General features: G+C 41.7%; 1 protein-coding gene and 1 pseudogene across 4 annotated transcripts in view; both read left to right on the forward strand.

Moving 5' to 3' along the window:
• Window positions 1-22,197, forward strand: part of Ripk1 (receptor interacting serine/threonine kinase 1) — a 32,006-nt gene extending 9,809 nt beyond the window's left edge. For all 4 annotated transcript variants that reach the window (XM_057787565.1, XM_057787562.1, XM_057787563.1 and 1 more), the window contains 8 exons: window positions 3,576-3,713; window positions 6,143-6,371; window positions 8,556-8,705; window positions 10,224-10,300; window positions 13,915-14,005; window positions 15,027-15,566; window positions 17,783-17,923; window positions 20,207-22,197. In XM_057787565.1, coding sequence (XP_057643548.1) covers window positions 3,576-3,713; window positions 6,143-6,371; window positions 8,556-8,705; window positions 10,224-10,300; window positions 13,915-14,005; window positions 15,027-15,566; window positions 17,783-17,923; window positions 20,207-20,493 — 1,653 coding nt within the window. In that variant the 3' untranslated portion in view covers window positions 20,494-22,197. The remainder of the gene's footprint in view (window positions 1-3,575; window positions 3,714-6,142; window positions 6,372-8,555; window positions 8,706-10,223; window positions 10,301-13,914; window positions 14,006-15,026; window positions 15,567-17,782; window positions 17,924-20,206) is intronic.
• On the forward strand, window positions 21,257-22,667 carry LOC130885532 (proteasome subunit beta type-3-like; annotated as a pseudogene).
• Window positions 22,668-24,080: the final 1,413 nt, after the last annotated feature.

The raw sequence follows: 24,080 nt of genomic DNA on the forward strand, positions 1-24,080 counted from the left end.
TTTTAAAATTTCTATACCTATTAGGATCTGAGTCTTGTGCTAGTTCTCCAGGTGTCCATAGCTAATACAACATAGGCAGGTGGAAATGGTGGAAAAGACAAGTGAGCATATGATGTGATGGTGTTTGATAGGCATACAGTCACCTGCTGTGGAACATAGACAAGGAGCCCACCCCAACCTGAACGAGGTGGGAAAGGCTTCCATAGAAGGACAAGTTGAAGCAGACAACTGGAGGGTAAGCGCTCCAGGCACAGAGAATGCCATGTGTGAAGGAGATAGAGGATGCCAATTTGTAGAACTGCCAGTCACCAACTTTTGCCAGCACACAGATTGCATGTAAGGGACTGAAACATACAGCTGCCTTTGTAGCAAATATTTCCCCTCCCTCCATCTCCCTATACCTTACAACTGCCAAATCAGCCAATCTCTCAGAATTATGAACACCCATGGCAAGGGTAAAAGATAATACACATGCACTGTAGTTTGACCAGATGGTTCTCTTCTTCCACGCCAGGTAAGATCAGCCATGTGACAGAACTAGGCATTTTGATAGAGATAAGTCATCTATGATGGAAGGCATTCTGTGATATCATTCAGTGAGAAGCTGCAATGAACAGAACCCAAGAAAAGTCAAGGACCTAGAGAAGCAAGAAAAGGTTGAGCTGGGGGTCATTCATTCTCACTAGGCTTTCCTGAAATTATACCAATGAAGACAGAAACAAATCTCTGCTGGTATTTTTAATTAATCAGTTTTTGTAAACAAGGTCCATAGCAGTGCTGCTCTCAACTATTAGGCTGAAGTGATCCTTTTGCCTCAGCCTTCTCAGTATCTGGGACTATAGGTATGTACCACCACACCCAGCCTTCTGCTATCTTTTATATCGTGGTGGTCAAGCTATTGATGCTGTGGTCAGTTATAGCATAATGTGGATAAAGATGGTGTCTTAGTTTGGGATTCTATTGCTGTGAAGAGACACCATGACCACAGCAACTATTATAAAGGAGAACATTTAATTGGGGCTGGCTTACAGTTTTAGAGGTTTAGTCCATTATCCTGGCAAGAAAGCATGGTGCCATGCAGGCAGATATGGTGCTAGAGAAGGAGCTGAGAGTTCTACATCTGGATCCTCAGGCAGTAGAAAGAGACTGTGCCACACTGGGCATAGCTTGAGCATATGAGACCTCAAAGCCTGCCCCCATAGTGCCACACTTCCTCTAATAAAGCCACACCTCCTAATAGTGCCAATTCTTCTGGGCCATGCATTCAAGCACATACGTGTATGGGGTCATTCCTATTGAAACCACCACAGATGGTGTGAAGACTGTGATTTTGTATGACTTGAGAATTTTAAGTTCTACCACCTCGACCTTTTCCTGTGAACCAGCAGCAAACACACATAGACTTTTTGAAATCATTCTTTCTGCAAGCTGGTTCTTGTATTGAGAAAAACTGAAATTTTACCACTAAAAATAGAAATATGTGTTTTTTTTAAATAATGACATCGAAATATATATATATATATATTTGAGACAGGGTTTCACTGTAGCTTTGGAGCTTCTCTCCCAAATGCTGGGATATAATTTTCAAGAGTGACCTGAGATTCTACAAATATCTAAAGTGTCTGCTGCCATATCACAAAAAAGAAAAAAATGGACCTGAGCATAGTTTTAGAATCATGCATGTGACAGAGATGCTTATGTTGCTGTCAGCAATGTGAACATACTTCCTTGTACTCATTTTCTTTTAGTGTCATTTCACATTCCTATTTCCCTGACATTATTCTTATACTTGATGTAAATAATATTGTCATATCACATTGAGTATGCCATGGAAATGTTTGTGGATTTTGCTGCCCATTCTAATATTCTAAACATCATTTTAGGCATGCAGAGACAATCTTTGTAGGAGTGGTAGAAATAGAAATAATAGTAGTAGTAATAATAATAATAATAATAAATGTCATTCTTTACAAGGAGTTTGATTTCATGTTTTAAACATGAGTTTTTGTTGCATAATGCACTAGACATAAAGGATATTGTAGAGTGAATATAGTATTAAGTTCTCTCAAGATTTTCTTTTATAAATTATTTTTTTAAAAAATAGTAATTATATCATTTTCCTCTTTCCCTTTCCTCCCTTCAATACTTTCCATGTATTTCCCTCACTTCCCTCAATTGCTTTCTTTCTAAATTATGGCTTCTTTTCTTTATCTTTTCTTTTATTTTTGTATACATTCCAACCTCAGTTTCCCCTCCTTTCTCACCACCAAGTCCCTCTCCCACATCTCCCCTCTGCCACCCCATCCACTCTTCCTCCCTTTCTCTCCAGAAGACGGCAAGCCTCCCATAGGTATCAACCAAACATGGATATCAAGTTACAGTACAGACTATGTACTTCCCTCATATTAAGGTTGTACAAGGCAACCCAGTAGGAGGAAAAGGAGAACAAAAGCAAGCAAAAAAGTCAGAGATCCCCTGTTCCCTGATAGGAGTCCCACAAGAAGACAAAGCTGCCCAACTGTAATTGGGTTGATATCCCAATCCCTCCACTGGAAATCTTGCCTGGTTACAGAAGATAGCCAGTTTAGGTTCCATATCTCCCCGTGCTAGGAGTCTTAGCTAGGGCGACCCTCTTAGGTTCCTGGGGGTTTTCATTACATTAGGTTTCTAGTTTGTCCCCAAGATGCCCCCCAAATCCAGTTGTCTTTCTCAGTGCTCTCTCCCTCCATCCTTCCCCAACCTGAACCCTTCTGTTCCTATCCCCCCTCACCTATCCACCAGAGATGTCTGTTCTGTTTCCCCTTCCCAGAGATATCCATGCATCCCCCCACCTTGAGCCCTCCTTATTACTTAGCTTCTCTGGGACTGTGGATTGCAGCATGATTATCCTCTACTTTACAGCTAATAAACTACTTGTAAGTGAATACATATGATGTTTTTCTTTTTGCATCTGGGTTACTTAACTCAGGATTTTTTTTCCTAGTTACATCCATTTGCCTGCAAATTTCATGATTTTTTTTAATTAATTAATTTATTTTATTTATTTTAAATTTTTAATGATTTATTTAACTTTATGTTCATTGGTGTGAAGGTGTCAGATCTCATGGAACTGCATTTTCAGACAGTTGTGAGCTGCCATGTGGGTGCTGGGAATTGAACCTGGGTCCTCTGGAAGAGCAGTCAGTGCTCTTAACCGCTGAGCCATCTCTCCAGCGCTCATGATTTGTTTTTAAGAGCTGAGTAATATTCCACTGTGTAAATGTATCGTAGTGGCACATGCTGGTAGAGGAGGCAGGAAAATCAATGATTTCTTCTTCTTACAATATTTTTATTTGCATCCAGATTGGCACAGAAGTTTTTTACTTTTTCCACTGAACAAAATACAGCATTAGTACCCTGTCAGCCCTGGAGTAGAATCTTTCTTGAAAGGGGCTTGTTTCCCAGGGACAGCAGTGCTGCAGACCTCCTGGTGGGAGAAACCTGCTACCACAAACCTTGGGCTCACATCCCACCGTCTTGGGTGGAGTAGTCGCGCTTCTTGTTAGATTACTTCTCTATTTATTATGTTGTTTCAGATCAATGTCCCACTCTCTGTAAAAGGGAGGATAATTGTGGAGATCATCGAAGGAATGTGCTACTTACATGGCAAAGGCGTTATACACAAGGACCTGAAGCCTGAAAACATCCTTGTTGACCGTGACTTTCACATCAAGGTAATCCACAACTTATGCTTTGAGAAGGCTGAATAATTATAGTTTGAATTTTCCATTGGAAATCGATTTCTTTAGGTGATGATGGTAAAGGAGAACCTAGCTCAGTACTGAGCAGGATGGTGCCGCTGCAAGGTCGCCACGGTATGAAAGGGCAGTTGCAGGCTTGATTGGATCAGAAAATAACTAAGAATGAATTGATTTTTTTAAAAAAATTCTCATCTCTGGTTCCTGGATTTTGTTTCCCTTTTGTTAGACTTGGACATGGAAGTACCCACGGGTTGCCGTCTTTGCTCTGATGAGCTGTCTGCTCATTATTTTTCCCAGGCAATCTTGTGACTGAGACCTCGCTACCCTGGAGATAAAGAGAGGGTGGAAGTGTGTAGAAACTATTCTTAGAATTCAGAAATGGCTTAAGAGTCAGAGCAGCAGTAAATCAGCCAGATTGGCCTCAGAATCCTCCTACTTTGTGTAGCTAGGAGTGTTGTTGAAGTAGTCTAGCACATCTAAAGTCTTGGACTCAGTTCTGGCACCCCAAAATAAAGACCTCTGCGTTGACATTTTGCTCATTTCTACTTTCCCTTAAAAAGTCAATTTTCTTTTGAAAACACTTTTTGTTAAACAAAGGTGATAAAAAAAAGAACACCCGATCTTTCAAGGGCTACATTTAGCTAAGGGAAGCAGCAGCACATGGCAGCTAGAATCCAAGCTGGAGGCCTGAAAGGGCACTAGATAGCTCAGGGACAGAGTCCTGGGTGTCATCCCCAGAGCCACACCAACAAGAAACTAAAAGATCTTGAAAATATGTGGCACTGTGGAAGAACCAGGACATGCCTGTAAGATCTGCATCAGACACCATTTGTGTCTTAGTCGGCTATTAGCTCCAATGTCTTTTAAGACTGTTCATTCTTTCAGTTAACAACTTACCCCTTATATTGTGGGTAAAATCTGCGAATGTCAGGTAGGCATGTGCTCCAGCTCCTCCCCAAATGCTTCTTTGAGACAGACGGGACCTTCCCCTTGGATTCTTCTGTGACTGTCATGTTCTGTCACTTTGCCCTGACACTTTCTTCTTTGCTCCGTGCCTGACTTTGTTATCTTTCTCTGCCTTTATGTGTATTTCGATTTCTTTCTCCCTGTCCTGTTTTCTCTTAGGTTCAGGCTGCCAACTTCAAAACAAATAGCAACAGTCTCACCCTCAGGATGTCTTTGGGATGCTTGGAAGCACAGCCATGGTCCTCTGGATGCTATTGGCCACATAGAAGGTGTTAACACAGCCATAATCTTCTGGATGCTACTGGGCAAATAGAAAGTGTTAACACAGCCATGGTCCTCTGGATGCTACTGGGCACATAGAAGGTGTGATAACCAGTCTCCATCCCCCCCCCCCCAAAAAAAACCCAAAAAATATGCAAAGTAAATAAGAAATTAGCACAAACACAGCTTTGTTGTCTCGTCCCCATTCTCTTTATTTCTTTTTTTTTTTCATTGTAAAAAGTCTTTATTCTCTCATGCCCTGTCTTTTAACTTCAACTCGCTAAGAAGTACAATGTAAAGACATTTATGAAGTAGTGTGGTAGGCCCCCTAGACACATTAAAAAATATTAGAAACAGCCACAATGGATGAGCATTATCCTCAAATGTTCACAAACATTCCATATTGCTTCTGACACTCATCTTTACTTAGTAAGCCTTCCCAGATATTTTAAAGGAAGGATAAAATTACTAACATATGGTTTAGTCTCCGCAAATTTCTTACATGTGACCTTTCTCTTTTTTTCTCATTTTTTTTAATTCTTTTTTAATTAAAATTTCCAACTGCTCCCCGTTTCCCATTTCCCTCCCCCTCCTCCCACATATTGCCCTCTCCCCCCGCTCCCCTCCCCCTATCCCCACTCCACTTCTCCTCCCCCCAGTCCACTCCCCCTCCCTCTCAATACTGAAGAGCAGTCCAAATTCCCTGCTCTACAGGAAGACCAAGGTCCTCCCACTTCTATCTAGGTCCAGGAAGGTGAGCATCCAAACATAAAAATTAGATGTGAAGGGATCAGCAAGATGGCTCAGCTAGGAAAGATACTTGATGCCTAGCCTGAAGACCTGAAGAGTCAAAGCCTGATGAATGGAGAGAAAGGACTTATGCAAGTTGTCCTTTGACTTCTATATATACATCTTGCCATATGTGCCCCCTCCAAATAAATAACTAAATGTTAAAAAAAAAAAACTTTGAAATTGAAATGCCGGACTTTTATATTCTTTGAAGTTTCTATGAATGTCTGTTGAGAAGTATCTATTCTAAAGAGACCTATGGCAACCATTAGAAAATTGACTGTGCCACACATATACTGGATAGGCCCCAAATTTGATTTTATAATTATCAAGCTTTACTTGTAGCCTTCATGCAGTAAATTCTCTTGGCCCCATCTCTTTTGCAGATAGCTGATCTTGGTGTGGCTTCCTTTAAGACTTGGAGCAAGCTGACTAAAGAGGAACACAACAAGCAGAGGGAAGTGAACAGCGCGGCCAAGAAGAATGGAGGCACCCTCTACTACATGGCGCCCGAACACCTGAATGACATCAATGCAAAGGCCACAGAGAAGTCAGATGTGTACAGTTTTGGCATTGTACTTTGGGCAATATTTGCAAATAAGGAGCCCTATGAGAGTAAGACATTTGTAGGTGTGGGATTGTGGTAGAAATCAAAACTGTTCCATGAGGGTTGGTGAGGTGGCTCAGTGTGTAAAAGCATTTACCACTAACCCTGACAACCTGAGTTCAATCCAAACTCCGGGACTTGCATGGAGAAGAAGAGAACTGACATCCAAAATTGTCAGAATATCTCTTTTCTCTCCCTCTGCCTCATATGTACACTTAAAATGTAATCATTTTTAAAACTTTTACTTGAAATAGTAGCTTTCAATGAATTCTACTAAATATCTTTAATTCTTCATTTAATTGCTTTCTACAGTGTCATAAAGGCTGGACCCACATCTGATTTTTTTTCATTTCTATATTTTTAACAGACAAACACACATACAACACACACACACACAATGATGCCTGGATGTACTCAGGAAAATTTTTGTTGAATTAGTCATCCCAGTTTAGGAGAAACTCATCAGGTGGACAGACACCTTTATAATGTAGCTTAGCTTGGGAGTTGCTGTAAAACTCCAGGATTCTTCCTGGAGTACGGATGGCCTTTGAAACTACTAAGTATGCACCCTATACTTTGAAACTATTCATGAAGGAGCCTTTTCTTTACCTGTTGTGTGCAATTCAGTCAGCTGGGAATGTAAAGATGAGTAAGTTACTGTTTGTGCAGGGAAACAGCCATCGTGGGGTTTGGTAGAAAGGAATGGTTCCTTTCGGGGAATTCTTCCTGATTATCAACACCAGTAGATTAGGTATCATCGTCTCTGCTGATGCCTCTTAAATCTCAGCCTCTGACCATGACCAAGATATCCCCTAGCCTATTAGACCCAGCACGTAAACCTTGGGAAGCTCCAGAGCAACATCCCCCAGACAGTCTCCCAATTATCACCACTATCCCATAGCTCCCTGTGCTCACCACCCGTACTGAGTTGCACAGTAAACAACTTTAGCACCACCTGAGACTCACCCATATCCCCCTCTCTTACCCAATAAAACTTCAAAAACTGAATTCAGCTAGGAATAGAGCTTGGTGTTACAACACTTGTCTAGCATGTGTAGAGCCCTGGGTTCAAGCCCTAGCACTGCCTGAAAAACAAACAAACATGAATTCTATGACCATCTCCCTGTCCCACCGGCCCTTTTAGTTCAGACCCTCCTTCCTTCTGCTTCAGGATCCTTGAGCCTTCCAGATTGTAAAGCAGCCAGGATAGGTCAGTCATCTTAAACAGAAGATGGGACAGGGTGAAGAGATAGCTGGGTAGTTAAGAGTACTAGCTACTCTTCCACAGGACCCAGCTTTGATTTCTGGCACCCACATGGCTGCTCACAGCTGTCTGTAATTCCAGTCCCTGGGCATCTGACACCTTCTTCTGCCTCCATGGACATTGCATACTTGTGATGCACAGACATAGTGCAGCCAAAACACCCATGAAAACACATAAAATAAAAATCAAGGAAATAGAATTTTTTGAAGGCAGAGAGAACCATCATCTTATTTATTTAAAATCCTTCAGAGAATCCCATAGCTTTCAGGTTCTTCAGAGTAAAGTGTGAATCCCTTTATGGTTCCCCCCTCGTCTCCTCTCCACTCTCTTCTTTGTCTCTCCCTCACGTCATTGCTCCTGCCAACACTAGGCACAGGTCCCTGATGCCTGCGATTTCTGTCATTCCCATCCTGACAGTGTCCTGCTGTCCTAGCGAAGAGTCTCCCTCAGGAGTCCTTCTTCCTGGTTCTTTATTTAATATCTCCTTATTTTCTAGACTTGGGGAAATCTTCTCAAACCTTCTTCCTCCAGATGATTGTGTTACCCCTCATATTTGCTACTAGAGTAGCAGTTACCAGTGTGTATTTTAAGTCACTCTTTTTAAAGCCCAGACCATCCTGGTTTTGCCTCTGTATTGAACCCTGGGGAATGCCCTACCTTTACCCATGCATTTTGTTTGTTCTGTGCAAAAGTAGCTTTGTTTTGAATTTATCTCTCATCTGCAAAAGTTAAAGCCTCATTCTGTCATCTCTACAGTAGACTGCGTTAACTTCTTGTCACAAGGCTGATGCTCTGTGGAGTGAAACAGCCTTGGGAGAAGCATACAGCAGGTAGAAACAAAATGGCAGTATTGTCCACGTCCTGTCATCCTCTGCTTGAGAGTAAAGTAGGACCGAGAGCCCCGACTGAAACTCATCCCTCTTTGCAGATGCCATCAGTCCTGAGCAGCTCTTGATCTGCATAAAGTCTGGGAACAGGCCAAATGTGGAGGACATCATTGAGCACTGCCCACGGGAGATCATCAGCCTCATGGAGGAGTGTTGGCAAGCAGCCCCCGAAGACCGACCAACATTTCCTGGTAAGAGAGGGTTGTGTGCATATTCAGGATGCATCCCACATGGTAATACTCTTCAGTAAGGTGACATCGGTGGTTTAGTTACTTTTCCTGTTGCTGTGACAACATACAGGACAAAAGCAGCTTGAAGGAGGGGTTTATTTTGGCTTTTTTCAAGAGTACAATCTACCATGACCAGAGGTCTAGAGTCAGGAAGGAGAGAGAGGGATGTTGGCAGTCACTTTGCTTTCTTCTTGTGTTCAATGCAAGGTCCCAGCCCATGGGACCAGCCATGTCCTCATTCAGGATGAGTCTTCCCTGCTTTATGCCCTCACAGGCACACCTCAATTTGTTTCCCAGTCACCTAGAAGTGTGACCCTAAATCCAGTCCAGCTGATGATAAAAATCAGTCACCACAGTTAGGAACATGCTTTGAGTACCACATTACGTGTGACTTCAAACTGACTTGACACATTTCAAGCACCTTGTCAGGGAAAAGGCACTCCCTTCCCCACAGCACAGGCTTCTTCATTTCCTCCTCTAGTTTGGGAGTTAGCATTTTTATTGTTTTGAAGTATATATAACACTTTCCATTTTAGCCGCTGTGAGTATGCAGTCCAGGGGTGTGAAGTCCATTCCTATTTTTCAACAGCATTTGTCATTATCCATCTCCAGGTCCCCTCAGTGCAGAGCGCAACTCTGTACTCACCTCCCCTTTCTCCTTCCAGTCCTAGTACCACCATTCTGTGAAGTTTGACTGCCTTGAGTGTCTTAAAGAGCAATAATCACACGATACTTCTGTTTCATATCTGTCTTGTTTTACTGAGTATAATGTCTCTAAAGTTTATCCATGTTGTAGAACATGCCAGAATTTTCTTTTTATTGCTGAATAATATTCCATTATGTAGATAGATAGTTTTTGTTTGTGTATTTATCTGTTGGTAGACACTTGACCTTACCATTTCTAACTTCTTTCACTATTTTTCTCCCCTTGATTTGTTCTTCTTGGTGTCCTTAGAAATGTATTCTGCTATTTAGGTTGGCCCTGTAATTGAGGAAAATGAAGGCAATATGGTGCTTGGTCCACTTTTGCACCTGTCCCATCCCCTAGATTACCTAGAAGTGTGTGAAGTGGGCTAAAACAGAGGAGCGGAGATAAAATAGGAGGCAGCTGGGAGCCTACAGAGCATCATGCTAGTAATGTATGTCTGTGAGAAAACAGAACTGGAGTTCCACCCAGCGACTGTGTAGACCAGGCTGACCTCAAATTCTCAGAGATCCCTCTTCCTTCTGGCTACTGAGATTAAAGGCGTGTACCACTAAGACTGGCCTGGAGCCTAGAGCCCCACCTCTTAAAGATACCACAGCTCCGGACAGTGGTATATGGCTGAAGACCAAGCCATATAGTGGGGGTCATTCAAGATTCAAACTGTAGCATTTTCCTGCCTTTTTTTGGGTTCTTGAACTTGTTTTAGGATTCTAGTTTGATTCATGTGCAGTGTTTTTCTCTGTATGGTTTTCATGGACTGTTTTTTCGTACAGGCATTGAAGAAAAATTTAGGCCTTTTTACTTAAGTCAGTTTGAAGAATATGTAGAAGAGGATGTGGCAAGTTTAAAGGTGAGCGATACAGCAAGTGCCCAGAATAGCAGCGTACCAAGATGCAGTATCAAGCACGGAAGCAGAAACAGTGTGATTTGTTACTGAGATTTGAAGTGGGCTAGCTTGGGGAACACAGATAACAAAATAGTAATCGCAAAAGTATCATTGAAATGTGTGAAGCAAGAGAAAAATATATGTACAAAAAAAAAGACACCCAATATCAAAGAGACTGGAAATTATTACAAATGAGTCAGTCATTCTTAAGAATTTATTAAGAAGAAAACCTTCCTGGGGATATAGCTCAGTGATAGATCATGCATGAGGATTTGAGTTCTGTTGCCAGCACCACCAGACAAGCAAATAACCTCACATACAAAAAAAAAAAAAAAAAGGCACCAAATAGAAAGAGAACAACAACAACAAAAAATATCTATTGAAACATAGAAAAGAATAAAAATGCTAACCCACAAACTAATGCAAAGAGAGGAGTCGTGGAGAAGCAAGCAGACCACGGCAGAGAACAGTTGTTTGAGAACCACATCCATACTGTCAAGAAAAGTTAGTTCCTCCATCTACTTCCTTTGTGCCAAGTTCTCAGTGGCAACAACATCTAAGGCAGAAGTGGGGAGTTTAGTATCTGGAGTAAGAGTGGTACATTAAAGTTCAGTTTCCAGCCAACCCACTAAGAGGAACAGAAACCTGCATACACTACTGTGTGCGCACATGCATGCGTGCGTGCGCGTCACACACACACACACACACACACTCTCCTTAGTCATCACTGTGCTACCATAACTTACTTAGAGTCATACACCCATAGATGTGAAAAGGAAACTTCAATAAAGAAACCAAGCAAGCAAACTGATTTTCAAGGAAGTAAGTAGGTGGGTGAGTGGGAGGTGGGTAGATAGAGAAACTAGCAAGAATTTACAGACTTTGGAGGGATTCTTACACTATAAAATGTATATGATAATGAAGACATATGATAATCAAAGTAGATACTAAGGCAAAAAAGCATTACCTCACACCGGAATACTTGGTAATGACAAAAAGGTTCAGTTCACGGGAAGATAAAGACATACCCATGGTAACATGTCCTTGAATACACAAATAAAAACTGAGAGAATTCAAAGAAACATAGAAAAATCCTCAGCCATGCTTAGAGATGGTAATACATCTCACTTTAATTGATACAGCAAACAGATCCAACTAATCAGTAAGGATTTAGACTGTTTGAAACTCACTTTTAAACACACTTAACCTAATATAAATATAAATCTCTGTATCAGATAACTTCCAAATAGCTACTGCCTTAGTTTTATTTTCTTAATATGATAAAATACCCTAACAAAATCAACTTAAAGGAAAAAGGGTTTGTTTGGCTCACAGTTCCAGGAAGGTCAAGGGAGTAGGAATTTGAAGCAGGTGGTTACCTTGTAATCCACAGTCAAGAGTGGAGAGCAATGAATTCCTACACCCACCTCGTATTCTGCTTGCTTTTTCCTCTCCCTAAAATCCTCTGTCAGGGAGTAGCACCGCCCTCCGTGGGCTGATCTTAGTATTCAGAATAATCCTCCATAGATCTGTCCATAGGCCAGCCGAGGGTAGACAGTGTCCATAGACTTGTCCACAGGCCAATCTAGTGCAAGCAGTTCTCTCTTGAGACTCTTCCCAGGTGATTTTGGAGTATGTAAAACTGGCAGTTAAATTAGCCATCACACTTAACCTTGAAATACTTTTCAGAAACACAGAACATTTTTTAAATTAACATGTATAAACATTTAAAATGATTATAATATAAAGCTGGAGAGGTGGCTCAGTGATTAAAAGCCCTGACTACTCCAGAGGACTCAAATGCATAGGACCCAGAGGAATCTTACAACTCAGAGAGACAACTGCATTAAATCATAGACAGAAGCAAGATGTAGCAGCACATACTCAGGCAGAGGCAAGTAGACCTCTGAGTTTGTGACCAGCCAAGTCTATATAGCAGGACTCTCAAAAACAACCATAAAAACAAACAGCAACAAAAATACAGAGACAAATACCGAAGTCAACAAATCACCAAAGAGACGCTCAAACAGCCAGCAGCTGCATCAGAAAAGTAGCCTTACCAGGAACAAGGGAAATCAAATCATACCAGGTGATACAGAGTGTCTGCAGATGGGCAAACATGGAGAAACTCTTCAGAAAGACATGAGAGAGAGGTAAATAAATGCTGGCATAGGTTATGGATTAAAAGAAGCACATAATCTGATAAAGTTGTTAGCTTTCCTAATGTCATTGATGTATAGAACACAATACTAATGGAAAAATCCCACCGAAATTCTCTAGTGAGCTAAACAAGCTTAAGTTAGTATTGGGGAAAAAGAAGCAAACAGACATACCCACCCCAGGGAACAAATGAAGTCGCTAAAACAATGTTTTTGAACAAGAATTATCATCATAAGAAGAAATACCATGTCACTGATCAGCAAATTTCAGAACTGTATTTGGTATCTCAGAAAAACAAATTGAATCAATTTTTTTTTTATCCCTAAGATAACTGTTTTTGATTAATTGGTGAGAGTAAGTGTTGGTAAATACAGATGTCCCAATTGGTGAAGTTTCTTGGATGATAAATAACCTTTAGATTTTGTCTCCTCACATGTGTTTAGAATGTTAGGAAACTGTCCGTGTATGCACACTCAGCCTTAGGAGCCCGTCCTAGCGTACACACTCAAACATGTTATTTCAAAAGATGCTTATACTTCAGTTGACAAGTAAAAACTCAGAAACAGTGCCGATGTCTTAAGCAGATGCCCCAAATCATGACTGATCCAAACCCACACAACCAATATAAGAGACGAAAATGAAAGGTAATGACACGGAAGGCTCCTCCAGACTTGTTAGTGAGAACGAAGAGTCACAGAAAGGCACTTTGCGACTCCCTTCACATTAAATTGTGTGTGTGTGTGTGTGTGTGTAAATGTTTGCATGCATTACAGTGTGCACACCAGTGTCTAGAGGGAGAAAAGGACTGGGCATCCCACTCTGAATAAGGATTCCCCATAGAGAACAGTCTAGAAGGTTGGAGGGAATGGCACGCAGAAATGACTCCGTGTTCTGCATTGTGTGACTTTTCAAAACTCTTACTTAAATTCATTGTGTAATAAAAAAACAGCTATAAAAAGAAAATCACTTTTGCAAAAATGTTTAAAATGTATGAAACTGCTAGACATGGTTAACACACACTATTAATCCTAGCACTTAGGAAGCAGATGCAGGTGCTCTGCATATGTGTGTATCCAGTTTTCTGGCTCTGAGTGCTCCAGGACACCCTGGTCAAACATCAGTTGACCATATAATGAGGGTGGGAGAGTATTTCTTAGACTCCCTAGTCTTATCCTTTGATCTGTGTATCTGTTTTATGTAACTCTATAGCTTTGTGGTAACTATTGAAATTAGGAAATATAAGTTAACTGTGTTAATTTGACATCATTTTATCTATTGGAAAAATGTTTAATTTGTGAGAAAAGATTACTGCTTATTAAATTTATATATGAAATGTCTTGATGTTGTAAAGAGCTTGATTCTTTTCAGAATAATTTTCTGCCCATTGCTAAAGTGTCTGTGTATCTTCTCAATTATAGAAAGAGTATCCAGATCAAAGTGCAGTTTTGAAGAGAATGTATTCTCTCCAGAATGACTGTGTACCCTTGCCTCCAAGCAGGTCAAATTCAGGTAATGTCTCCATTTATTCATTTGCCATTCATTTGAGTCCCTAAAATACTTCTGAAATCCGTATGGAAACTGGAAGAAAATGTAAGCTCCAACAGCTGCCTTAAAAGAATTCATGCCTACTCTAAAATCTAGTTATGTATCTTGGAAATACTTCTTAACTATGTGCTCACCAGATTCACAGTGTCCTCATGCATGCAATCGGATGCATCTCACAGGAAGACAGTGACAGTTCAGGAGGAAGTTGGGGACCCATGTGGGTGCAGAGTCCTTGAGATCAGAGCACTCCAGAAAAGTTGGTCTCAAATTCATGGAGGGGTGCTTTTTTTTAAATTATTACAACAGAAGGGAAGACATGTGAGATACCAAGGTCATAGCCATATGATCTGAAGCAAATTACCTAACCTTTTCCAAACCTCATCTAGTCATGGATGTAATGACCTGCACTCCCACAAACAATTTGTGTGTGTGTGTGTGTATGTGTGTATACGTATATGTATATATATTTTATATAATCATATATATGATGTGTGTATGCAAAAGAGGGCATCAGCTCCCCTGGAACTGGAGTTCCAGGTTCTTGTGAGCCACCTGACTTGGGTCCTGAGCTGAGAACTGAACCTAAGTGCTCAGTGAGAACAGCAGGTTCCTTTAACTACTGAGCCATCTCTCTTGCCTTTCTGTGAGCTTTTAAAGAACAAAAGAACAATAAAATGTGCACAGGACAAAGCTGCTACTTTTTTAGATCCCACATGGTTCCAAGATGGCAGTCACCATCTCAATCCAATGCAAGTCCCCTTCTGCCTCAGCCATCCATGCAAAACTCTGTTTTGTTGCTTGTGATAATGCCCACGTTTTTCCCCTACAGACAGGGTTCCTGCTAATCATATACTAACCCTATAGGAAGGGGACTGTTATATGCTTTTCATGATTCTTATTTTCAGCATGTCACTCAAGGACAGGTTCATGAAAATGTTCAAGTTTTATTTTACTTTTCATATTGATCATTTCTTTCCTACTGCAGAACAGCCTGGTTCGCTGCACAGCTCCCAGGGACTCCACATGGGACCTGTGGAGGAGTCCTGGTTTTTTTCCTCTCCAGAACAATCACAGGAAGAGAATGAGTGCAGTGTGCAGGCTAAACTCCAAGAGGAAGCCGGTTACCATGCTTTTGGAAGATTCACAGAGAAACAGGCAAAACCGCAGCCAAAGCAGAAAGTGGCTTATAGCAGAGAGGAGGAAAGGAAACGAAGGGTCTCCCATGACCCTTTTGCACCGCAGAGACCTCATGAGAATGTTCAGAGTGGAGCGGCCAGAGGTCTTTCTGATCCCGGCCCACCCTGTTATGGAAATGCAGCACACCAGCTGTCAGGGCCAGCCAGCCAAACACGAGTGCCATTCTGGAACAATGGATTATATAATCATGGGTTTAGACCTGCAGGTACAGGAGTTTTGTTTGGGTCAAATACAAACCAAATGTACAATACTTTTAAAACTCCGGTACCTGAGACCAACCTACCAGGAAGCACACCTACCATTCCATTCATCTCCTTGCCCGTAACAGGTAAATGATTTTTAATAGTCCCTGTCTTATCCTTTCTTTTTCCCCTGAAAATGAAGCATTGTCATCAATTCTAAGTTATTGATGGTGACAAAGAGCAAGTTACTCAGAGCTTTCAAGTAGCTACAGCCTTCATTTTGAAATGGTCTCCCTCAGACCACATGGACTGTGATTGTGTTTGATCTGTGACCCATCATGGATGCCTGCAAGTGTGGATTATAGATCATAATATGTAGACAGAAGTTTCTATCCTATCTAATCCTACAGCCATTCCGTCCCAAATAAACACATATAGGCTTATATTAATTACAAACTGTTTGGCCTCTTAGCTCAGGCTTATTACTAACTAGCTCTTACAGCTTAAATTAACCCATAATTCTTATCTGTGTTTAGCCTCATGACTTGGTAGTACCGTTTCTCAGTAAGGTATTCTCATCTTGCTTCCTCTGTGTCTGACTGGTGACTGTGTCTCTGCCTTTCTTCTTCCCAGAATCCCCTTAGTCTGGTTACTCCACCTATACTTCCTGCCTGACTACTGGCCAATCAACATTTGATTAAACTAATAGGAGTGACAAATCTTTACAATTTACAAGAGCATTATCCTACAACACTTACAACTGATAAGCAACTCTCTTTATCCTGTGTGAGATACCAGCCTCTCCAATAAATGGAAAGTATTTTCTTATATTCTTTTTATCTTTATTCTTGTCTTCTGAGGCTAAGAAAGAAGTGTTAGGTATTTTTGTTTCTTGTGTAGATATAGAGTACAGTTTGTAGTAAGAAAGGTATGTTTCATCTTCCATAGCTCTCTCTGGTGAAATCCAAGCTAGTTGTAGTTTCTAATACACTGGCATGGAAGTAACTTAGTATCCATCATTATTACCAAATAATAGTCCCCATGCTACCTTATCTTACCCTGATGTCATCCATTAGCATTAACTGTACTGCAATCCTGAAATCAGCAGATGTAGAGGAAGCTTTGTGAACCACAGAACTTCCTGAACTGGCTGTGTAGCTCAGTGGTACAGAGCTGGCCTGGCATGCATGAGGCTCTGTGTTCTTTGATACAAAACAATTAGTCTTTCAAAATGACAAATTCCCCAAAGTATTCTGCCTTTTCTGTAGGTGTTCTTGTAATCTTTGTGGAAAACACATTGTTAGATTAGGTATGAAGCAAGATCTATAAGTACATATACTTATGAGTGGGATGTCCTTCTGTTTCCTTTGAGTTTGCAGCCAAAATGTTTTGTGTCACCGCTGTATTTTATTCATTCATGATTAATTCAATGAAAATTTCTCTAACACTTCCTGATTTGTGCCTGACTGCTGGAGAACTGTAACATGAACAAGCAGCCTGTGCTCCTTTCCTCAGAAAGCTTGAATCTGCATGAGTGGAAAGCAGTCATCACCAATATTTAATGTGTCGTTTTCTGGTCCTGTCTCCATATGAGTAGCCCAATCTTACTAGTTTTCTGCAAGAGTTCTCACTCTGTCTTTAAGCCCCAGTTTTGCCAAGAATAGATTCTCTTAATGATGCTGAGTTTTTGCCAGTAGTAAGGGGAATCTCAGTTCACAATGAGTCATGGAATTACTGTACCCTGAAGAGGATCTCACAGACATGATTCTTTGGCTTGCTTCTCTGCTCTGATAGACCTAACAAATGTGAGCTTTCTAACTCTTAACTTCCATATAAGAAGAGTGTGTCTACCTGTAAATGGGAAAGGAGAATAAAGTAGCACTTGGGTTGCTATTATTTTGAGTATGCTGCTGTAAACATGGATGTAGAAATCTCAGTCAGTCAGTCAGTCAGTCTTTCTCTGCAGTGTGTGGGAGAAAGTGTGTGTGTGTGTGTACACACGTGCGTGCGTGCATGTCATACCTAGAAATGAAATGACTGAATCATATGGTAATTCTTTCTTTAATTTTGAAGAAAACTCCATACTGTCTTCCACTTTGGTTATACCATTTTCATTCCCAACAACGTATGGGCGCTTTATTATTCCACATGCTTGCCAACACTGATGTCTTTTTTTTTTCCCAATGGTAGGCATCATAATGGTTTTGAAGTCAAGTAGCCACATTTTAAAGAAATGCCTATTTAGGGTGTCATAGGATAAACATATGAACATCTGTAATAAAGTCCTCCACCTTTACATGCCATGTATTTTTCTCTTGCATTCAGTTTCATATACCTAACCTATGTCTTTTTTTCTATTCAGATGAGTCCATAAGATACACTATAAGCAATAGTTCTGGTGTTCAAATTGGAAACTACAATTATATGGATCTTGGCCCGAGTTCACAACTACCAGACAACGTGTGCAAAGAAGAATCAGTTTCCAAATACCTTGCCATCTTCGGTAAAAATACTTATTAAGGACCACTGTTGGACCGAGATGTCACTATAGGAGATTGCTTGCCTAGCAATGCTTGAAGCTTTGAATTGAGTCCCCAGCATTCGAGGGGATTTTTAAAAAAGGATACAATGTCTTATGACTTAGACACTTCTTGACCATTTTTACTTGTTGAGAGGAACATAATAGAAACTTAAATTTTCTTTTAAGATTCTCTCTGAAAGTTATCCTGTATTTCCTCAATAACTTTTTTAGGTATATATTATGTGTGACTGTTTTGTCTGCTTGCACTACACTCACACCTGGTGCCCACAGAGGTCAGAAGAGAGCATCAGATGCTTTAGAGCAGGAGTTAGGATGGTTGTGAGCTATGTGGGTGCTGGAGCAGACCCAAACAAGTATAGCCAGTGCTCTTAGCTGTTGAGCCAGCCAGTGCAGTCCTTACTCGGTAATTTTTAATCCTTTGTTAGCCATTTTTTTTAACACAGTATCTTATTGGTGGTGGTGGTGTGAAGCTTATACTAGTCAATGTGTGTTGAACATGTAGGACACTAACTGTGAATATTAAACGTGACATCATTATCCATGATCCTGTTCAGACTTGGGGAAATGACTCCCTTGGCTCCACAGCAAAGGAATTCTGTAAAACACAGAAGGCCATGCCCCCATAGCACTCCGTAATAAAAGCAAGAGCTCTCATAGGTCTCCACAGCTTCCTGCCATGAGGCAGTGATACATGCCTGTAACCCTATCGCTAGGGCGGTTGAATTGGGAAGATGGTGAGTCCCAGGTCAGCCTGGCTATAGCAAAACCCTGTCCAAAAAGGAACTAAAATTCAGCTTTCTGATTAACTTTGGAGGTGGCAGTTTTGGTTTTGTGTGTGTGTGTGTGTACGTGTGTGTATTTTGTTTTGTTTCTATGAAGGGGCATGTAATAGGCAAGGCTCTGCTTGCCCTGAGGCCTCTCCATCATTGAAGTGCAGAAGCAGCCACAGATAGTCTGCACATCAATGCGTATAGGTATGGTCATCAAAACTATTCACAGAAAGCAGGAGCCAGACTTGGCCCACAGGCTGCATACTCTGCCAGGTGCTGAACCACCCCATTGGAAGAGTGACCTTTAAAATGCCCAAGAGGTGGGTTCTTGGCTTTTGAGGAACTGAAGTGACCTTTGTGGCTCTACTGACACCCAGGGCTCCTGTCCTACAGACTGGCAATTTGCAGTTACCGGAAGGCTCTTAGACTGCTGCCAGAGTTGACGGATTCTGTGCTGGGGTAGTGCTAACGGGAGCTGAGGGGGAAATGAGGTGTTTGAATTTTTTTTTCCTTAGAAATTCAGCCTTTTGAAGTAGGATAAGGACTAAAGGCTGTTATGATGACTCCCCCCCCCCTTTTTTTCCCCTTTCTTTTCTTATTTGCTTTTTCAAGACAGGGTTTCTCTGCCTTAGATGTCCTAGAACTTTGTAAGCCAAACTGGCCTTGAACTCACAGAGACCCATCTGTCTCTGCCTCCTGAGTGCTGGGATTAAAGGCGTGCGCCATCACCCCGGGCCATTTCTTATTTTCATGTATTCCCTTATTTTTTTTTGAAAGTCTAAGATGATGGAACTAGGGGTAAGAGAAAGGATATATATATATATATATATATATATATATATATATATATATATATATATATATGGGTTGGCAATTTGAAGGGAGAGAAAACCTTGAAAAGTGCATGTGCCTCATGTGCCTCATGCTCTGAGAGATAAGGGAAGACATTGTGATTAAATGAGGGTGACATTTGGTCTCAGGGTCCTTGTTAAGAGGAATGTGAACTGTATAGAGATGGGTGGCCATGCGTAAGTTGACAATATCCCAAAGAAACAAAAATTCACCCCCGTGACATCCAGGTAGTCTTAACTAGAACAGGACTGCAGGTGGGAGTTGACTAGAACATCCATGTAGCAGATTTGTTCATGAAGCCTTTAGTTATGACTCAGGAAGGTGCACATCTGTTAAGAAGAAAGGAACACTATTTTAAGTCATACAAAGACCTCATAATGGCTGCAGTTAGGCTAAGTATTGTCCAACAAGTCAATAACAGTTATTACCAGGCATGGTGGTGCACACCTATAATCCCAGGAGACAAAAGGACTACAGAGCAAGATTGCCTCAAACAAAACAAAAAGTTATCTTTTTTGCATCTCTTGGTATTTTTTTCTTTCCTGTAGCATTTCAGCGTTGCAGACACTAGAATGTTCAAATGGACTGTAGCCTAAGGCATCTTCTCTTCTCTCTTTGACAGATAACACCAGTAGTCTGACTGATAAACACCTGAACCCTGTCAGGGAAAACCTGGGACGGCAGTGGAAAAACTGTGCCCGCAAGCTAGGCTTCACGGACTCTCAGATCGATGAGATTGACCACGACTATGAACGCGACGGGCTGAAAGAAAAGGTTTACCAGATGCTCCAGAAGTGGCTGATGCGGGAAGGCACCAGGGGGGCCACAGTGGGAAAGCTGGCCTGTGCACTCCACCAGTGTTGCAGGATAGACCTGCTGAACCACTTGATACAGGCCAGCCAGAGCTAGGCCAGGGCCGGCCGTGGCAGTGGGAGCCAGACTGTTCGCCTGGTGCACAAGCCCCTTTGCCCCGTGCCCTTCAGAACTCTTTCTTGCACCTGTTGTACATTTTGGAACTGGAGAAGGAAAAGAGAAGTCTAAAGCCCACGGTGGTTCTTCAGGAAGTACAAGCATGAAGACTGTTGAATGGCCCAGAATGGAGCGGGGTGGGGGCTGTTAAAAAGAATAACCTATTGGGTTTTAAAAAGGAGAGAAGAGCTGTTGGAGGAGACAGATGGGCTTCGGCTCAGCCTGTGCCATAGTCTTCAACTGGGCTGTTTGCTCAGTTTCCTACGGTTATCTTTGGGTGAGGGAGGAAAAAACATTCAAAGAATGTAAAGCCCACTAACTTCCTCCTTCAGGCACTGAGTGCAGTAAAGTTCTGCCCAGATAGGTACCTTAGATGATAGCCATGGTCCTTCCTAAAACTATAGGATCTGTTAACTTTAGCATCCAATGCTGTGCTGTCACCTGAAGCTTTAAGAATCATGTGCAATTCTAGTGTATAAAAGTTAAAGAGGAAATGTTAAGGAGTACCAAGGAGGAGGAAAAACTGCAGGACAGAGGGAGATCACCACTATCCAGCTCTCACCACTGAGAACTGCTGATTGCAACTACTGTAAATACTAGTGTGAAATTTTACATCTTCTCGTACCATCCTGGTGCTCCATGCCGTTCTCCAGCCTGTGCACCCCTCAGAGGGAACTGGTGTGCAGGAAATGCTCATGAGGAAATGTCGTCTCTTCCTGGATATGGCCAGAACCTCAGCACTGCTCACTGTAGAACTGTTTCCTCAGTTTACCCAGAAAAATGTACTGAAAATATTTCTTCTGTGTGCCATGAGTTAAAAAGGGACAGCTTCAGAGTTCAGTCTTTGTGCCCTTAGCAAGCCCACATGCAACCCAGGAGTGAGTGGAAGACTAGAAGACTGCCTGGGCCAACTACAGCCACTGCGGGCACTTTCTGTTCAGAGGCTATGCAGCGACAGGCATCTGACTGTTAGAAAAGATTCCGGTGTCTGGTTGACAACTGTGGGTTATGATTCTGAACCTCCTGCAGCCTCAGCAGATACATGGCACTCCTGGAGTGAGCTGCAAAGCAGCTTTGTCCTTGTTTGCATTTTGGCACTAGTTGGCACTTCATCCTCCACTGTTGACCTGTCTTGTACTATGTAGAATATTTAGAAACATTCCTGGCCTCCATCTACAGAATGCCAATAGTACAAGTCAACTTCACCCACCAAATGTGACAAAAATGTCTCCAGACATGGCTACATATTTCTTGGAGGGACCCTGCTGTAACTTTATATGCCTCAGTTCTCCTGTCACACATGCGGGGTTCATGCCTTAACTGCATAGAGTATGCACATTGGAAGGGAATTGGAGCAGAGAAGGTTCCAAGCTTTCTGGAGGAACCTGGATAGTCTTTAAATGCTTTCATCCTAACCTCTATTCTAATGCTGTTTTAAGAAGACAGGATTAGAAAGTATTTTTAATGGAGTTGTGGGGGGAAATGGCAAAGGAAGCCAGAGCTGGTTTTGGAATTGCAGTAGCAATCAGGGTCCTAGTGTTAAAATCATGTCTATTAAGTGTTCTGTAAGGGAAGAATTGTGGGTCCGTTGCAGACGATAGGTACTTCAGATCTAGGCCCAGACTGTGACCACAGACTTCCAGGTCTTTTCCTGTCCAGGCTCACCAATGACATCCAGACAATTGCTTGGCACCTTGAGTTGTGGCTGAACCTGTATGAGTTGAAGGACAGTCAGCAGATGAAGCCATATACCCTCATGGGTATGCTGTCCAGTTCCTTGTACAAGAAAGGTTGTGAACCAGCTACACAGAGCTAGCATTAATAGATTAGGCCCAAAGACTTCTTTAAGCCTTTCATGTGCTCTCCTCCCCTTATCAGCTGCCTATGATGACTAATGACTTTGTAGTCAGTGGTACCTGTTCCAAACAAGTGCATGGGATGTGGGAGTCTCTCCGGGAGCCCAACATGGATTTATAGCACTTATTTAAAACCACCTTCCAAGCTATGCAGAATGTTGTGGCCTGGGGTGCAAGCCAGGCCTGATTGTCATTGTCCACATCATTGAAAAAAGCAAGATTGCGACCACCAGGACACTGAGGGCCCAGGACGACTAGCCCTGTTCTCAGAACCCAGAGTACTGTTTGGTTCTGTTTTTAATAACCTTTCTTAAAAAAAAAGTAAAATAAAATTTTATACTTTAAATATGGGGTACTGAATGGTGTTTGTGTTAATATACTGCTCATGTTGGCGTTTCTTGTCATTACATTATGCTGATAGTGAGGTCTCCCAAGCAACGCATATTTCCCCAAGAGGCCACATCACTGGAATCCACATGGCTCAACGGCCTTTCCTTCAAGTCAGCTCTTAAGTGCCACCCTGAAAAGCCACATTTACCTCTGAAGCCAAGTTCCACTTCTATACTTGGGCAGAAACCAGATGAGCAAGGGAAGCCGGACCAGGAAATGAGGGCGGAAGCTCCACAGTTACTCCCAAGCATAGGTTTTCCACTTGCTGTGTGATCCTGCCTTCCATCTGTTGTGAAATTACACGCAGGAATAAGAAAACATCTTTTTTTTTTTTTTTTTTTTTTTGGGTTTTCGAGACAGGGTTTCTCTGTAGCTTTGGTTCCTGTCCTGGAACTAGCTCTTGTAGACCAGGCTGGCCTCAAACTCCCAGTGATCCGCCTGCCTCTGCCTCCCAAGTACTGGGATTAAAGGCATGCGCCACCACCGCCCGGCTCTCAAAAACATCTTAACCATTTATCTTGATGAATTTTTTCTTTGCTTTTTAATGAGTTGTTTACAAAAAGATGTAACCTATCTAACAGGATAGATATTTTCAATCATTTTACTTTAAGTTAATGAAGGTTCACAAATGAGTAACCCACCTACTCTGTGGCTCTTGTTTTTGTGTTTGTGTGCACGTGAGCTACAATGCTCACGTGGAGGTCAGAGGCCAACTGATGCGAGTCAGCTCTCTATTCAAGTTGGGCTAAATGGCATCTTGATAGTGCAACCAACAACATAGTTTTTTATTGTTGTGTTTTGTTGTTTGCTTTTTATTCCTTCGCATCAGTTCCTTGGAGGAATCTTCCACCTCATTTTTTAGCCACACTTTCCAAACCATTGTGTTCATATTCAATACAAGTTTTAATAATATATCAACTCTTGTCCACACATCTGGATGCTCCTTTAACTGTATTAGCACTTCCTTGGCTGTTCTTTGCTGTAGTCCCAGCACTTGGAAGGCTGATGCAGGAGGATTGAGCATCCAAGCAAGGCTACCTTTATCCTGGGCTGCTCTCCGTGGTATAAGCAATTTACAAAGTTATCTAAAAGGTTGACATCCAGTTTGTGGCTAGAATCAAGCAACTTGGTCTGATAATGTTTCATAGTTCCTGATATTACCAAAAATTGAGCCAATGAACTAATTGCTTCTTTCTTTATTTCCAGGCTTTAGGGTCAAGGAAGTTGAGGAAGGAGAAGAGAGGAGGAGACCAAGTGGGCTTCGTGTTTTTCTTGCTTTAA

Source organism: Chionomys nivalis, chromosome 13, assembly GCF_950005125.1.
Source record: "Chionomys nivalis chromosome 13, mChiNiv1.1, whole genome shotgun sequence".
NCBI classification, from domain to species: Eukaryota; Metazoa; Chordata; class Mammalia; order Rodentia; family Cricetidae; genus Chionomys; species Chionomys nivalis.